At 36.9% G+C, this 18619-nt stretch overlaps 1 protein-coding gene across 1 annotated transcript; it reads right to left on the bottom strand.

Moving 5' to 3' along the window:
- Positions 1–6896: 6896 nt before the first annotated feature.
- On the bottom strand, positions 6897–13158 carry LOC145661625 (uncharacterized). Its single transcript, XM_081726945.1, has 2 exons — positions 13134–13158; positions 6897–7444 (listed from the first exon to the last, which is right to left on the bottom strand). The coding sequence occupies exons 1-2, from the start codon at positions 13156–13158 to the stop codon at positions 6897–6899; spliced, it is 573 nt and encodes a 190-aa protein (XP_081583071.1).
- Between the last annotated feature and the right edge of the window lie 5461 nt (positions 13159–18619).

Below are 18619 nucleotides of genomic sequence, written 5' to 3'. Positions count from 1 at the left end.
TAATGTTGTTATTAGTATATTGAAGAGAATGATTAAAAGAATTCGGCAAAGGTTTCTTCCGTCTGTTTATCAAAAATATGTCCTTTTTGTTAAAATAGAAGGTTTGACCTGCCCAGTAAGGCTTTAAACGGTCGCGGTGTCTTGATCGTGCGAATGTAGCATAATCATTAGTCTTTTAATTGTGGGCTTGTATGAAAGGTTGGACGAAAGGTTGGCTTGTATGAAGACTGTCTTTATTCGTAATGTTGAACTTTACTTTTGAGTGAAAAGTCTTAAATGATTTAAGAGGACAAGACCCTGTAGTTCTTTATATTTAAGTGGTAATTTTTGTAGTTTGTAAACAATAAATATGCTATTTAGTTGTTGCGTTGGGGCGACGAGAAGATAAAATAAACTCTTCTTAATATAATTACTTTTAAGTATTTTTATGATCCTTTATTAATGATTAATTGACTAAGTTACCTCAGGGATAACAGCGTAATTTTTTTTGAGAGTTCATATCGACAGGAGAGATTGCGACCTCGATGTTGGATTAAGATTTTATCTAGGTGCACAAGCTTAGTGTGTAGGTCTGTTCGACCTTTAAAATCTTACATGATACGAGTTCTGATAGGCGTGAGCCAGATCGGTTTCTAACCTTTATTTAGAAAATAGTACTTTAGTACGAAAGGACTAAGTACTAGTAAGATTTATTATTAATTAATAGAAATAATGGGCAATTACTTTGGCAGATAAGTGCATTAGATTTAGGATCTAATAATGGATAAATTGAGTTCAGGTAATAATGTATTATGATTATGTTATAAGTGTGGTTTTTAATTTAATTTTGATTATTTGTGTTTTAATTGGGGTTGCATTTTTAACTTTATTAAACGTAAGGTGTTTTGGTATATTCAAATTCGTCGGGGTCCCAATAAGGTTGGTATTTGTGGTTTACGTCAACCTTTTGCGGATGCAATTAACTTATTACTAATCAGCAAGTTTTTCCTACAATGTCTAAATATTATCCTTATTATCTAGCTCCTGTTTTTAGTTTATAACCCTTTATACTCCTTTTTAATCCTTTAGTTAATTCTTCGGAATCTCATAAAAAGAAACAAAGTTTAACTCTCTTAAAAAAGAACGATGTTTCGATATTCGGTACATGCAAAGACTCCATGTACATTTTTATCCAAGAGGGGGCGTAAGAATGAAATCTCTACTACACGTCGATCCCTGTTGGTTTCAACTTATTGCCCTAGGTTTTATACGACATAAGGAGAATCAATGCTTACTGGTCAGTATCTTGATCCTTTGCGACTGTACCAAGCTGCTTATCTGACTCGCACGGTTCATCTTGCACTACAGACTGTCATATCGCACATTCTTATTAACACATTGAACGCCATACGCGTGCTTAGCACGAGCACGGTATTTTGGCTCGGCAGGCCATGCACTTGCTATGGTCACGCAAGCAAATGTTATTATATAGGATTCCTTTTTCATGCCAGAGACGTGCCAGATGATTTTGCAGAATCTGTAGGGATACCTATGTATGCTGTTACACCTACTAGATATTGTAAGGTCTTTTCTGATGTAGGAAAGGTATATGATGGCAAACGGAAGCGAAAGAACACAACGTGGATGTGTCCTGATTGTGGTGTGGGTCTTTGCATGCCAGAATGTTTCCGTGTTTATCAAACCACCGCTAGGTACACTTAAGAACTCAAAGTACGGACATTTTTCCTATTTCGAAAATCATATCCAAGATAAACAATTGTAACTTTCCTTATGTCGCATGTATGCTTGTAATGTTTGTTTGTGAAAGTAGAGGAAACACTGACCTTACATGTAGTGTAATAAACACACATATTAACTTACAGAATATTTTTTAATTCTTTACTGAAAAACACAAAAAATGGCTGCTTTTCTGAGTACTTTTTAAAAACAAACACGCCGGCTTAAAGTGTTAACCTTATTGGAGGATTTGAATTTCTCAATTTTCTAAACGTTTTCTCAACGGTGAGTAAAGTTCTGTTAAGTTTCCCTCTGTAGCAGATTAGTGCAAGAACTGTATTAGCTTTTTGACACCTTTCATATCTGAGACGGAATGATCAATAAGAAGAAGTTCTGTAATCTTACTTATTAAATTCTACACTACCTCATCTCGCTGACGTGAATAGAACTTGCGTGTCCTCCCGCCGACTGAAAGTTGTCTTCTCAAGAGCAGAAAGTTACTCCACAAAATGTACATGATTGATCGCCAGCAATTGAGGCTCACAAAGTGTATTCATCTCTAACACTGAACCAGACTGCCATTTGGCCTGGTGTGTATGCGAACATATCCATGGCCGTTGACCAGAGCCATCCTAGATCACCAAATAAATTCCTTTACAAAAATAGAAGCACCAAACCGTCTGTAGATTTCTGCTTAGGTGTTCGCTGCATAAAGCCGAATAACATAGGAAGCTGCCTAGAGTACATTCCTTCGTAGAGCCGTTAACATTGCTAAGAAGAAAGTCGAAATACACAGATATGTGCTTAGATCTATACTTCAGACTGTTTTCAGAAAAAAATAGTAATTCTAAGATACCGAAACGTTTAGATAACATTTTACTAAGAGGAGATGTCGAGATACGAGTTGTTGTCTTATCAAACCGAATGCAAGCAGTTAGCATGCACTACAACCAACCAGACATAGTAATATTTGATAAGAAGCGTAGTGAGATTAGGTTTTTTCAAATGCAACTAAAACGTTGTAATACACTAATATCTGTTGAAATATAACATTTATTTATTTTGACTTATTTTACATGTCGAGGTTAAGGCTATATGTAGGCTTATCTACCACCTAAACATGACACAAAATTGAAAAATCAAAGGATATAAGCTAACAATAGCAAAAGGAAAAAAGAAGTTAGAAAGTAAAAAAAAACAAACACAAGAAACAGACTGTCACTTGGACACACACACACACACAAATATAATATAGTGCTACACGAAAGTACATACATGTTATAATATGTAATAAGTGTTGAGTTTCATATGTTTAGGACAGGCTTCTCTATTGGCTCTTCTGTCTCTGTGTCCATTCAACACTGCTTCGATAACAATAAATTATATACTGCTCTTTTAAAAGATGCTAAAGATTTTGACTCACGTACCGAGGTTGGCAAGGTATTCCAATCACGACACGTTGAAATTATATATGATTTGGATGAATAAGTTGATCTATGAATAGGAATTGCAAGTTGGCTATTAAAACGTGATCTCATGAAAATCGCTTAAAAAATTAAGATGTTTTAGAAGATAGGAAGGTTCTGTAAAAGTAAGTGTTTTATGCAGCAGTACCAACGAGTGCAATTTTCGCCGTTGCTGCATCTTCAGCCATTGCAGCTTTTTAAAGAATGGCGTAACATGATTTGAGAATTTTAAGTTAAAAATAAAACGTATACAAGCATTTTGTACTCGCTGCAAACGCTTTTGTAAATGTATATCAGCGTCAGTTAAGGCGGTGTCACAGTACTCCAAATGTGGTACTACTAGGGTTTGAACAAGAGTTTTTTTCAACTGTGTTGGTAAAAAGTTTTTTAATTTGCTGAGAGAATGAAGAATTCCAAAAGCCTTCTTGCATGATGCGTTAATTTGATCGGACCAAGTTAAATATTTGTTAAGTATGACGCCAAGATTTTTCACAGAGGAAGAGAAGGGAATATTTACGCCTTCTAAAGTTATATTGGGAACAAGTGAAGCATCTATTAACGTCGTTGCACGTTTGGAAGTAATTAAAATTGACTTTGATTTGACTGGATTTATAATCAAACAATTATTTGCTGACCATTTAGCCAAATTACTCGTCTTCGTTCATCTTTGTTATACAAGTATCTATTTGCTTTGGTGAAGAAGATAGATACAATTGAACATCGTCCGCATACATGTGATACTTACAGTGTTTTAGAGATTGTGCTAAGTCATTAATATAAAGGCAGAAAAGAAGAGGCCCTAAAACACTACCTTGAGGAACCCCACAAGGAAGGCTCCGCTGACCAGAAACTAAGTTGGCAACCACCACATACTGTTTTCGGTCGCATAAGTAATTTTGGACCCACTTAGCAGCTGAAGTAGAGAAACTAAATATTTGTACAAGTTTCTGTAGCAAAATGTCATGGTTTACTGCTTGGAATGCTTTGCTATAATCCAGTAAGGTAAGTATGGTTATCTCTCTCTTGTCCAAAGCAGAACGTATATCATCAGTAATACTGGTAAGGGCTGTAGAAGTGCTGCAATGTTTACGAAACCCGGATTGAAAAGTGTCTAAAAGGTTATAAGTTCGAAGGTGCTCACATATTTGATCACTTACAATATATTCAAGAGCTTTAGATAGGGCAGGTAATATTGAAATAGGCCTTAAGTCTTCTGCAGATCGGACATCCTTAGTCTTAGGGAGAGGCAGGACTCGTGCTGTCTTCCACAAGACTGGGAATGTTCCGGTAGTAAGGGAAAGATTAAATAATTTGGTAATTGGGGAGAGGACGAAGGGTAATATTTTCTTGATCAATGTTATGCTTATTTTATCAGCACCTATAGCAGTGGATTTTATCCTCTTAATCGCTTTCATTACATCAGGTGGGGTAACACAAGAGAAAGAGAAAACATTTTCTTCAAAATTAGGGATTTGTCCTGTATTATCAGATCTTGCATTTATCTGTGAGCTAGAACTATCAATTCTACAGAAATAATTGTTAAGATAATCGGCAGAGAAAGGAGCAGCTACATCCGGCTGGACTCTTTTGCTGCTACGAATGCCAAGTAGCTTCAAATTTCTCCAAAGATGGGAGGGGTTCTTGTTCTCAAACAGGGTGTAGGAAAATTTTAATTTCGCATTACGCACGGCTTGATTACATCTATTTCTAAGGATCCTATATTCCTCAAATTTGTCATTTAAGTTGGGTAGATTCAATTTACGTGCTTTCTTAAATTTACTATACGCTCTGTCGCGACAAGCCATTAAACTTCGAATTTCATCTGTAATCCAGGGTGAAGGAGAATGAGAAACACGTTTTTCTCTCAAGGGGGCACGAATGTTCAGAAGATAAAATATTAACTCATTGAAATAAGATAGTTGGTCATCCACAGAAGGAAAAGAACTTATTAGATGCCAAGGCAATAACGCAGCATCACGCAAGAGTGCTTCATTGTTAATGTTGGCTAAATCTCTGTATAAAACAACTTTAGGCTTGAATTTGGGAGTCTTAATAGAATAGGAAACAAAGATAAGATCATGACGCGAAATGCCAGGTACTGAAAATTGACCGAAATGAAGAACTCTATCAATGTCGGAAGTTAAGATTAAGTCAAGAAGTGAATCTGAGGTGGTAGTATGAAACGTAGCTTCGAGCGGACAGATGGAAAAATTTAAGGATGTAGTAATCTCGCGGAATGTTTCTACTTCACGTTTAGTTGACAATAAATCAAAGTTCATGTCCCCAAGTATGAGACTATGCATATAAAGTGGTGAGATACGAGAAATATCTTCTTCGAAATTCTTAAATGATGCCCCTGGTGGGCGGTACACACAAGCCAAAAGCAATTTTTGGTTCTCAATACATATCTCAACTATGATGTACTCAGATTCGAAGCTATAATGACCACCTGATTGACAAAGAATTTTTGCGTCAATGTCATTTCGCAGAAAGATTGCAACCCCACCACCACCTTTGTTAATGCGATCGTTTCGGATAATTTTGAAGTTATTTAACAATACCAGATGATTAGAAAGAGTTGGCTTTAACCAAGTCTCGGAAACTAATATTGCATGCAAGTTCTCAACGGAATGAAAAATAACTTCGAACTCAGTATAATGTCTGACAAGGCTCTGCGCATTAATGCACAGCATTGAACGTTAGTCGCTTCGGTTTATTAAGTTCTGTTTGCAATAAATACTGAGGGCCTTCGTAAGACACTTGGAGATCGGGTAGCTGTAAAGTTTCATTGTCTTCGAAAACAGAGGGACATATTTTATTTAGTTTGGTTAAAACGACTGAAGAGGGGCTATGTTTGTTGCTTATATTGTCAGTCATTGTACTCATGTAATATTGAATATTTCAATGGCAGGTATTGCGAAAAAACAGAAAGACTAGAGAAAACGAAAAGACTATAGAATGGAGATTTACTGTTTCCTTGTTGGTTATGTTAAAAAAAATCCATTGCCTCATAACATGCGGATTGTGCCTCAAACGAGGTTCTTGCTTGCTCTTCCCGAAACGGAGTGGCTATTGGTAACTTGGGGGGAGAGAGAGAGAAGAAAATAAAAAACATAGCACTGACCTTGAGGAGGAGGCGAGCCGAAACTGGAAACAACAGGGGTGAAAGAACGCAGAGACAGGGACGTCTTCCCGTGCTGATGATGGGAGGGGACACTTTTGTATCCATTCCCACATTAGAATCACTAGAAGCTACACTCGTATTGAGCTTGACAAATGCATGTAAACGCATCATTGATAACCACGTCCAACACAAAATATTGCCGACAAATAAAAATAGCAACACAACCACACACTTTTCACAAAAAAGCGAGCACACCATACTTGTTGAAAATATTGTCAGATAAATATAAAACTCATAAATCACATAGCTACTGCAGTTATCGGTTGTGTGTATTGTAGAATTTAAACACTGACAAGTATGCACACATAAATAGATATAGGACGTTGAAACACACGCACACACACACAAACAATTCAGATGCACACAATAATCATACTTGGATATACATTTAACAAAAGGGGATATATGTATTAATAAAATAGTAAAAGAAAAACAAATCTCTAACATATCACACACAGTACAATATGTACACGTTCCGTGCTGCGATATTATGCCACTAACTGTTGGAGATATTCGCTATTTCTGTGTCCTCACAAGCTGTTAAGTTCGGCCTTGGTAGAGGCGAAATGTCTTGTTCCGTTTTTAAGGACAACTATCTTTCCGTCTTGAGTATATACCTGCTTGTAACCATATTTCTGAACTGCAGAACGCAACAATTCCAGTCGATGATGGCACAGGTCTTCTTTGATGGTGATGTTGGAGCCCTTCAGTTTTCTTTTATTGCTGAACACCTTAGCCCTGGTTCGGTAGCTTGCAAACTTAACAATTATTGGACGTGGTTTTCCCTCTAATTTGGGTCCAATCCTGTGACTTCGACTAATGTCGTTTATGTCCATGGGAACACCTAGCCGCTCTTCAAACAATTTGATGGCTATAGTGTCAGTAACTTCATTTCTTCCTTCCGGTATTCCGAAGATCCGAAGGCTTTCCCTCCGCTGGTATTGCTCCAGTTCCACAATCTTCTCTTGCAGACCACTAATTTCTGCGTCCTTGTTCTTTAGCTCTTTCCGAAAATAATGCACTTCTTCGGAATTGAACTTAAGAGTTTCTTCCAGTCTTTCCACCACTACTTTCGTAACTGATTCAATTATTGAATCTACGATTAGTTTTAAAATTTCAGGGGTTTGCACCACTGACTTGACTTCCTCGCAGATTTGCCGCACGAAGTCCTTTTATCCTACTTCGAGCGCACTGTTTCCTTGGGACCCTTTGATAGCCTTAGAGGGAGCCATTGTACTGTGAAGACTTCGTAGAAACAAAATAACTCTAAATTAGGAAAGTAATATTTATACAAGATTTTCACTAGATAAGAATATGTTATATTTTTCTTCTATCTATAACTGAACTATGGAAACACACTGTTGCCAAACACTTCTTCCACTGAACTTTATGGCATGAAAAACACGGAGCGCGATACGTGCACGTCTAACCACTAGCCATCTCACTCTTGATGATCATATGGCAGAAGAAATAAGACTTATCTAAAAGGCTGCCGAATATGGCTTTCTGCAGAAATAATGGTAATACTAATTGTAGATATAAGGATGCATTGAGATAAAAAGATAATATCATTAGATGTCGAGATCCGGCACGATACTTGCATTAGAACGAGTGGAATCAGTTTGCATGCAGTACAACCGACGAGAGCGGGCGGGTTGAAATGGGAAAAGTACGGAAGCTCATATTGTCCTTAGGACGTGCAATTCGAAATATTCGAGTTCAAACCCAGTTACGTACTGAATAAGAAGTCTTCACCTTAGAAGGAATGAATATCAGGGTGAGCTCATAAGGTATAGCAAAGAGAAAGCGCGTTAAAATGATGTTCAAGGTGATGGGTCACTTGCGATAGGACAGTCATCCCCGAGCTTGTGAACCTTTTTGTAATATCCATCCACAACGACAAAAATCGCCTTGAAATGAGAATATTAGTTGAGATGTCACTTGAAATCATTGTAAAGGTATTCTACAAAGTCTGAAAACAGATATTAATAACAGATTAAATCGATCTCCAAGTGATGAGGTGATTAAAGAAATAACTTTGAGGATGGACGGGGATGTTCGATTTTTATTTAGTGGTTTAGAGTGCAACAGGCGTGCCAATAATTCAAGGGTTCTGTTTCGAAGTATCCGGTAAGGCTAAACGGCTTATGCTGGCCTATGTCCTACTTACAAAGCTGTGAAATTTACAAGTCAGGAGTGGACATCGGCATCTATTCCTTAATTACTATTGGTTTACAGCTAGTAAAGGTATTTAACAACGAATCTGAGGACGTAGGATCTTGTGTACCTAACTCTCAAAAACGAAGCAGTAGTTCTTTAAGAGCTCCTTAACTCACATTATGCAATGGCGTACCATTTAGAAAACCGTGGATTTACTTCTCCGTTTAATAAGGCGAGTGTATCATAGAACGAACAGCGGTTTGTTTTAGGTGGGCCCTTGGGATTGAAACATGTGATACCAAATGTAAAAATTAAAGTATTAATTTATCAATGATAATCAAGCAATTGTTATACTTTTGTTTTATATGTAAGTACATTACTCTTTGAGAGTGCTTCCTGCTGGAGAAATCTACTTAGGACTCATACGTTTTTTCTTAATTGTTAGCCTGATAGAAATGGTTTAATCCAAAGAATTGTGTTCTTATGGATATATTATTTAAAAAAAAGTCTCCTGTGTGTTAACACTCGAGGCTATCAAATATGGGTTTAATTAGCGTCGTTTGTGTTCACTGGGACTTGGATACAGAGTTGTGTAGCATTCACTAGGTTCCGGTCTATCATAATAATATTTTCCCGATTGTATCCTGTAAAATAATCTATTGAACCCATTATATTCTAACCTCCAAACCAGCCTTGCTTTGGGTCTGAGACCGGTGATTTCATTATTGAGAAATATGAAGAATTGATTTTAGGTTCTGTTGTGATCATCCCTTAGACGGTTAGCTGGAAAATGTTTACCGTACACTCAGTCGAGTGTTCGCTACCAACTTAGTATCGTCTCCTCGGAGAGTTTTAAATATCTAATTACCGGATGTAGAGTTCCCCGAGCAAAGTCTAAAAGTGAGTTCTCAATGATGTTGAGTAGGCATGGCGTTATGAGTCCTAAGTAGATTTCTTCAGCAGGAAGCATTTTCAATAAGTAATGTAAATACATATAAACGGGAAGTATAGTAATTGCTTGATTGTCATTGAGAAAAAATAATACTTATATACTTACATTTGGTATCACATGTTTCAGTCCCAAAGGCCCACCTAACAAACCTCTGTTCGTTCTTTTTGATACCCTCGTCTTATTAAAGGGAGAAGTAAATCCACGGTTTTTTAAATGGTACGCCATTGCATAATGTGAGTCAAGTAGCTATAAAAGCAGTACTGCTTCGTTTTTAACACCTAAATACACAACACAAGATATTACGGCCTCCGATTCATTGTTTAATTTCTTAACTAGCTCTAAGCCAATAGGAATTAAAAAATACATGGTGACGTCCACTGCTGATTTCTAAATTTCACAGCATTTTTAGAAAGACATAAGCCGCCATAAGCCCTTTAGCCTTAGCGGACACCTCGAAATAGAACCCTCGAATTATTGGCAGGCTTGTTGCACCCTAAACCACTAAATAAAAATCGAACATCACCGTCCAACTGAAAAATTATTTTTTTAATCGCCACATCACTTAGAGATCGATTTATCCCGGCAATTCCCATAGCGTTGTTTATAAAGATTAAACTTTCTCGCAAATAAAAGTTTTTATTAGGCACTCCTTAATACATATTTCCTTTTATTTTGAGAAACTCTTACCCCGATACCATGGTGACACTGGCAATACGTGTACACACTCGCACCGTGCTAAACTTTATGAGAGTGGAAGTTTTATTGTAAGTATATATGGATCTCGTGTATATATTTTGAATGCAACAAAAATTCAACCTATATAAGAGATTGCACACACATTATTACAAATATCCAGCATAAATTAAGGTTCAAAAGCCAAAGCAGTTCATGAAACAGTTTGAACGCCATCAAACAGAGAGTTTGTTTGCCTTTTTTCTCAACCTTGCGTTCGGATTTGGAAAAAAAATATCGATTGGCATTATGGAACTTATACCAGCAATGCTGATGTAACCCAACCTCGCACTTTCCACACACTATAGTTGTTTTGTAGCAGAAACCGCATATTCTTTGGTGACAATCCAGACGGTCGTGATCTTCAACACTTCCACTACTTCGCTGCTACAGTGAAACTCTTGATGAAACAGGTGATGCGTGCACAACACTTTTCTTAGCACGTTTCCCATATTTTTGGCTATAGGCTTGCACTACTGCTCTCCTGAAATCACAATATGTAAATCGACTCCCAGTGGTTGTGTTTCTAAATATTAGCCAAGCATTCTGGCACGCTGCGTCGATTCCGAAAACAAACAGAGGGAACCACCACTTTTTACCGGGGTAACCTATCCGCATAAGGTGAACATTTTCGTCAAACCTCTCTACCCCTCCCATGTATCTGTTATATTTTTGTATAACTGACGGGCATTCAAATTGAATCTTTCTTCTTTTCAATTCGATCATTCCTATTCTATCAACTTTCGAATTTGGAAGCTGGGAGTGACAGTTAGACGCAATAGTCACTACACTATCATTCCGCTTGAAAATTGTAATGTCTTTGGTGCACTTGAAAGACATGGATCCTCGATTGATTTTCTTTAGCAGATGTGTGTCTTCGAAAGGGCATTTCTAAGTTCTGTTTTCCCTAATACTCCCTGTTCCACCAGTGTTATGGTTTGGAGGTTCTGTTAGAAGGGGCAAGGATGAAAAAAAGTTGACAAAATACAGATTACAAAGATCTAATTCACGAGGAAGACGTGATTCTATCTCGAGTACAAGAGCAGCTCAAAAATCCAATTCGTCTTGCTTGGGTAAATGTGCAGATTTAGATCCTTGATAAGATTCAAATGTGATCAGGTATCCCTCGCGTGTAGCAGCCGACCACACTTTGTAACAAAGCGCAAATTCCTGCCATTGATATGCTGTTTGATGCCGTGGCGACCAAAATAAGGAATCCTGGCTTCATCTATAGATATATGAGAGGAATTACTTTTTTGAAATTGTCATTAAATTTCTTTTTTAGTATTGTAAAATATGCCCTAACTTTCCCAAATTTCTCATTTACTGGGAGATTTAGGCAATTTGACAGATGAATATACTTTTGAATTTAAAAAAAATCGATTTCTTCTCATACTAGTATCAAGCATCTTGTTGTAAGTATCGGCCTTGATTTCCAACAGCATACGAAAGTATTTTGGTGTCAGATAACCTGTTAAAAGTCGAATCGCAATATAAACTCTAATGTCATCTGTTGTTACGTCGAGTGCGTGATTGTTTTGTGAAGCATATCTATTTGACATTTCACAAATGTGTTCAATAACTTTATCAGAAAAAAAGTTCAAAGCACTCCGTTGAAGAAACTATCAAATCCTTGTTATGAGAAACCACTTTATCTTTGTCTCCCCATCCACAATGGTGTGTGAATACGTCGTGTCTTCCAGACCACTCTCTACGTTCAGAGATAAAACTGGATTGTTGTCACTGATTTACTCGGTTGCTTCCCTTGCTTGTAAGGTACATAATCACTATTATAAACACTTTCCTTCCTGTCAGCATATTTTGTGTGTTAATCTTCAACTTGTTGTGAAGTAATGGTTACTTCAAGAGAAGACCTCAAAACTCTTGGCGGTAGTCGATTCACATCAGCCACATCTTCATCCCCGCTGTCTTCTTCTGTGTTATAGTCATCTTCAGGAGGAATTAGAACTATTTCTTGTAGGTCAAGATCAGATTCGTTTTTTTCTAAACAGTAGAGAATTTAATGGAGCCTCAAGCTGAAAAAGGATAGATATTTTGAGTAAAGTCATATTGCAATCACTGTAACAAACAGTTATTTTGTATAAAATATCAGATGAATTCGAATCTCTAAAATTCCAACATAATATGAAATGCCTGTGGGATAAGTAGTTTTCTCGACTGAAGCAAAACATATATATTAAAAACCAAATTGGCTGCTTTGGATTCGCACATATTCATTGGATATTAGGTTGAATGAAACGTGAGATGTTTCTTTTAGTTGAGGATAGCAAAGGAATGTAAACGATGTTAAATAAAATCTCTAAAAAGGGTGCATATTCCTTGCGAGAAAATTCTGCACCAAATGAAAACTAAATTTATTAGTTTACTAGCGGTAAATATGACTAAATTATTTCTACCAATGTAGAAGGTAACTAATTGTGTATTTTTTTCTGTGCAAGGGACAAAATATCGCCAAACAGCAAACTTGACTTCTTATCTTTTATCACACAAGTAGACTAACTTTACCTAACATAAATAGAAATATAGAAAGTATGCTCATTTTTACCCTTTCTATTGCCACAAGTGAAGAAGTTCTATTGCCACAAGTCTTAGTACATCTCTCTCTCTTTCTCTCTCCCTCCATCACTCTCTCTCACACACACACACAAAAACACGTGCGCAAGCAATCAAACACATATACAGACATACAGAAGCACCATATTACAGGTTATACGATAGTAGTACATATTATATTCTTCAATACATAAAGTAGCTCTATATCCCAGTGTCACCTGCAGGTGACAACGGAAATTCAACTGGTTATAAAATATATTAGAGTATAGATTTCTTTTCTACAAACAAATGTTATCACTAACTGATACTTGAAGAAAAATACTATAACATTTATATTATACCCACTCACCTTCTGTGACTGGTAGAAGCGTCATTTCGGGCACACCTGCTCATATAGTTAATATTCGGTGAAGCCATTCTTGAAATATCAATGCAGAAGTTCCGATTAGATGGCCGTCGAGTTCTAATGCCACTCATTTGTTTGTTTAAGGACAATTCTTCACCCTTTGACAATTGAAACCAAGTTTCAAAAAAACAAATTAAATTACATGACTCCAAAGTAGTGGGTCATTTAGAGATCGTTTTAATCTCTTATTATTATCTTTTTTCAATCATTGTAAAATACTATTACGATGACGTCAAGTGACATCACTTCTAATGTTCTCATTTTAAGGCGATTTCTGACGTAGTGGATGCATATTACAGAAAGCTTCAGAAGCTCGAGGATGCTTGTCCTATCGCAAGTGATGCATTAACTTGTCCATCATTTTAACGCGCTTTCTCTTTACTGTACCTTATGAGATCACCATGATATTAATTCATTCTCACCTAAAGACTTCTTGATGGGCACGTCACTGGTATAAACTCGCTTATTTCGAATTTCTAAATCCTAAGGACAGTATGTGCTGCCGTACTTTTCCCATTTCAAACCACCCTCTCTCGTCGGTCGTCCTGGATGCAAAGTGATTCCCCTCGTTCTAATGCAAGTATCATGGCGGATCTCGACATCTTTTTACCTAGATGCATCCTTATATCTACAATTACTAATACCATTAATTCTGCAGAAAGCCACAGTCGGCAGCCTTGTAGATATGCCATGTGAAATTAATTTTTCAACAGATTTTTGAGTATTACAGTGTTTAATTTGCAATTGAGAAATTCTAATCTGACTACGCTTCTTATGAAATATTACTATGACTGGTTAGTTTTAGTGTATGCATTCGTTTTGATAAAAGAACAACACGTATCTCAACATCTCCTCTTAGTGAAATATCTAAATGTTTCTGTAACTTGGTAATACAATATCTCTGAAAACAGTCTGAAGTATAGATCTAAGCACATATCTGTGTGTTTCGACTTTCTTCTTGCCACTGTTAACGGCTCTAAGCTGGACTATTCAAGGAATGTACTGTAGGCAGTTTGTTATGTTATTCGGCTATATGCACCGATCATCTATGCAGAATTCTACAGACGATTTGGTGCCTCTATTTTTGTAAGGGAATTTACTTGGTAATCTAGGATGGCTGTGGTCAACGGCCATGGATATGCTCGCATACATACCATGCCAAAAGCAGCGGTTCAGCGTTAGAGATGAGTACACTTCGTAAGCCTCAACTGCTGGCGATTAATCGGGTAGATTTTGTGGAGTAACTTTCTGCTCTTGACAATATACTTTTGAGTCGATGGACAGGACACGCAATCTGCATTCACGTCAGAGAGATCAGGTAGTGTTGAATTTAATAAATAAGACTCAAATATGAAAGGTGAAAGGTGTCAAAAAGCTAATACAGTTGGTGCACTAATCTGCTACAGAGGGGAAGCTTACCATAACTTTACTCACCAGCGAGGAAACTTTTAGAACATTGAGAAGTTGAAATCCTCTAATAAGCTTAATAAAGTGTGCGATTGGCAGTCTGGAGGTCAAGATGAACCGTGAGAGTCAGAAAGACTTTAAGGTTCTATAGCTTGAAGATTAGTGTGATAGATACATACCGTCATAAATATAGCATCGTGATGAAGTGAGTCAAGGTTTCAAGAGACGCCTCGAAATTTTTTTATAGAGTCAAGTTTAACTTTCAGGCTAAGCGAAAGTTAATACCTGAATCTATTACTTTCTTTGGGCACCTAGACGAGCAAGTACTTGAACACTATTACTAAGGGAGAAAATTCAGGGCTTCTGCTCCAAAATGTCGAAAGTGAGCCTAAGAAGTTTTATATCTTTCAGGTGTTCATAAGTGAAAATCTCCCAACGTAACCTAAGTACAAAAAAAAAAAAAAAAAAAAAAAGAAATCTGTCAATTGGTAAATTTGTTGACGTCTGTGTTCTACACCTGTTCTACCAGGCCTGTATAATTACTTTGTATTGTGCATCTTTGCTTTAAACCGCTAGCTTTGTAAATTCAATAGCCGGACTTGTCTCACAGGCCAAGAGACGCGGGCCTGGGTCTACAAGGTAATCACGTACGTAATTACCTAAAAATCAGCTATTAGAGTTTCAGGCCAATAACTTGCATGTGGATCCTTTACATGATTACGACCATAAGTGTAATATAATTTTTACTGAAAAGCATTCTGACTGAAAAGCAGCTAGGTACAGTCGCAAAGGAACAAGGTGCTGAGCAGTAAGCATTGATTGGACTTATGTTGTATAAAACCTGCGGCAATGAGTTGAAACCAACAGGGATTGACGTGTAGTAGAGATTTGATTCTTTTATCTCTTAGATAAAAATGTTCATGGAGTTATTTCATGTACCGTATATCGAAACATCGTTATTTTTTAAGAGAGTTAAACTTTGCTTCTTTTTAGGAGATTCGAAAACAAAACGGTAGTTGCACAATTGTTACTATCCTTGCAGTTGGCAGAATCCTTGAAGTCAATCATCTGCTGGAGAACATCATAACATATAAGCAGTCAAACAATAAAAAATTGTTATAAACGTACAATTGAATTGTACTGTTGTACTCGAATGTTATATTTTATTAGTTGGTTTTTGCTCGTTAAATTGTGTGTGTCCTGCTACGGTTTCGTTTTCTCTTCGGGTACCAAAGCCGTTCATGTTAAAGAATTCCAAAATAGGTAAACTAAACAATAAACCACCTTTATGTTTTATATCATGTTTTTATTCCTTCTGTTAAAGTTACAACTATATTGTTAATGACCATTTTGATAGGTCTATGAGGCGGGAACGTTATTTCAAAATAATAATCATAACTGATTGGATCAACAATTTAGCCGTTGGCAATTTCAAATTGGTTTTCAACTTGTATGTTCGTTATTATCTATATAAGATTGTCTTTCAATCTGCCATTTGTACATGAAGTAACTTGGCAAAATGGAGAAAACTTCAATATTTCATATCTGCTCTTTTATTCTAACATTTGGCTCGTTCACATTCCTATCTTGCAGTCACTTGTTATGTACAGGTTAGTAACATTAGCCGGCTGGAGCTGATGGTAGCTGTGTGGGTGCTGGAATTCGCCTATCCTCTTTCACACACAAACCTCATTCGATTGGGTTGATGCTTAGATCATTTAGCTCCTGGAGTTGGAGGGTATGCCGAATTGAATGCTGAACAGCTGCCGCGTTAGCAGGGGGAAAAGTGGCCATATTGAAGCTTTGTAACTACTCGCTTGTTATACCTGATATGGCTTATACCAGGGAGGACATGTTTCCTTCTCCACACAAGCAAATAACAAATGTGTAATCTTGACCATTATGTCAGGATTGAGTTTTGGTTGGTTGAAGACTCTGACTAACTTTCACAATTCTTCTTTTTGAAGGATCTTGAAGGCTGCCAACTATTCACTGCTTAGTATAGCTGAGGACGTGTCACACAAGGCCTGTTGCATCATGAAAAAGGTGAAATCAATCTTTTAATGAAGCTAAAGTTTTTTAAGTTTAATAATTTCATAGCATTTTCTTTCAGTTCTCCTTGTATGTAGCTTTAAAAGAATCAGCAACTGCTCATGAAGTCATCTACTAAGAACCGAATAAGACCCATCAACAGCTACCGATTTCACGTTTGTAGTTTCTTCCATTATTCTTGTCCATATACAGCTACCTTTAATTTTTCGAAAACTGCTTGCATGACTTGAAGCCGTATAGTATTGATCTCGAACTTTATCAAAAACTGTGATTGCATGGTCGCGGCTTCAATGGGAGATTTCCCGAAAGCTCTTTTTTGTCTTTCGGCACTTTCCGTGTTTAATTGTAATTTATATCCATAAAATATCAGTTGGAAATAGCGCTTAACATAATTTATAAACGTACTTAACGCAGATTTGACTTGCCATTTTTAGTTCACGCCATTGCGTGCAGAAGGACTCTTCCTTGTACGTGTGGGTCTTAAAACACAACACAACCGAGACTCTGCAATATTCACCGCATTCGAATTTATATTCTTGCGCATTGTGATATTTTCACACAAAGAAGGTGGTATTAACTCAACGTTGTCGCTTAGATTAACTGTTTCCTTCAAAAGTCATGTAGAACTTCTTTTATTGTAACAGTATTTGGCAATGAAGGATTAATCTTGCTAACGTTGTTTCTCACGTTGAGTTAATCCCCAATAAAATTTCGTGGCCTTCTTTAAACACGGTTGGATAATTATATCATTTGGAACTTCGTTTAAGAAGACCTGTTTTTCTGCGAATTGTGAATGTTCCTTCAGTTGTTAATTTCTTGTAATCGTCTGATACAGTCCTGTCCTCCTGGTATAAGCCATACAAGATATAACAAGGAAGTACTTACAAAGATTCAATATAGCCTCTTTTGACCTTTCTAACAGCAGCTGTGCCGCATCGAATTCCGAAGTAACTTGAACTTCAGGAGTGAAATGGTCTAAGCATGAACCCAATCCAACGAGGTTGGTGTGTGAATTCCAGGACCCACACAGCTACCATCAGCTCCAGCCGGATAAGCTTACTTACCTGTAAATAATAAGTGACTGTAAAATAGGATTGTGAACGGGGCCACATTTTAGTGTAAAAGAGCCGATATGAAGTATTCAGGGTTTTGTGTATTCTAAAAAGGGAGTTCATGTGGAAATGGCACAATGGAGAACAATCTGATATAGATGATTAGGAACAACAGCTGCAGAAAATCAACATGACATTGACAACGGCTTAATTCTTGGTCCAATCAGTTATGATTATTATTTTGTATTAAGGTCACCGCTTTATAGACCTAACGAAATGTACATGAAGATGATCTTGATGTAACTTTAAATGAAGGTATAAAAACAAGTTATAAAACATGGTAGTTTAATGTTCTGTTTACATTTTTTCGAATTCTTTACCACGAGCAGCATATATGCCGGCTTATATCCTTACTGACTTCCCACATTTGGAGCAGAAGCACTGAATTTTCTCCTTTAGTAATAGTGTACGAGTACTTGCTCGTCTCGGTGCCCAAAGAAAGTAATAGATAGCTTGAAAGCTAAACTTGCGTCAAAAAAAAAAAAAAAAAAAAATTCGAGGCGTCTTTTGTAACCTTCACTCACTTCATCAAGATTCTATATTGATAACGCTACGAATCTGTCCCAATAATCTTCAGGCTATAGAACCCTGAAGATTAAAGTCTTTCTGACTCGCACGATTCATCTTGCACTACAGAGTGCCATATCGCACACTCTTATTAAGCTTATTAGAGGATTTCAATTTTTCGATGTTCTAAACGGTTTCTCACCAGTGAGAAAACTTCCACTCTGTAGCACACTAGTGCAATACTTTATTAGCTTTTTAACACATTTCATACCTGAGACAGAATGATCAACAAGATGTATTTCTGCTGTCGTGAACAGACCTTGCGTGTCCATTCCATCGACTGGAAGGTTT

This window comes from Thermobia domestica, chromosome 10 (assembly GCF_964235325.1).
Source record: "Thermobia domestica chromosome 10, izTheDome1.hap1.1, whole genome shotgun sequence".
In the NCBI taxonomy this organism is placed as follows: domain Eukaryota; kingdom Metazoa; phylum Arthropoda; class Insecta; order Zygentoma; family Lepismatidae; genus Thermobia; species Thermobia domestica.
Note: the sequence above shows the minus strand (reverse complement) of the source record. Positions and strands in the feature narration are given on the sequence as shown.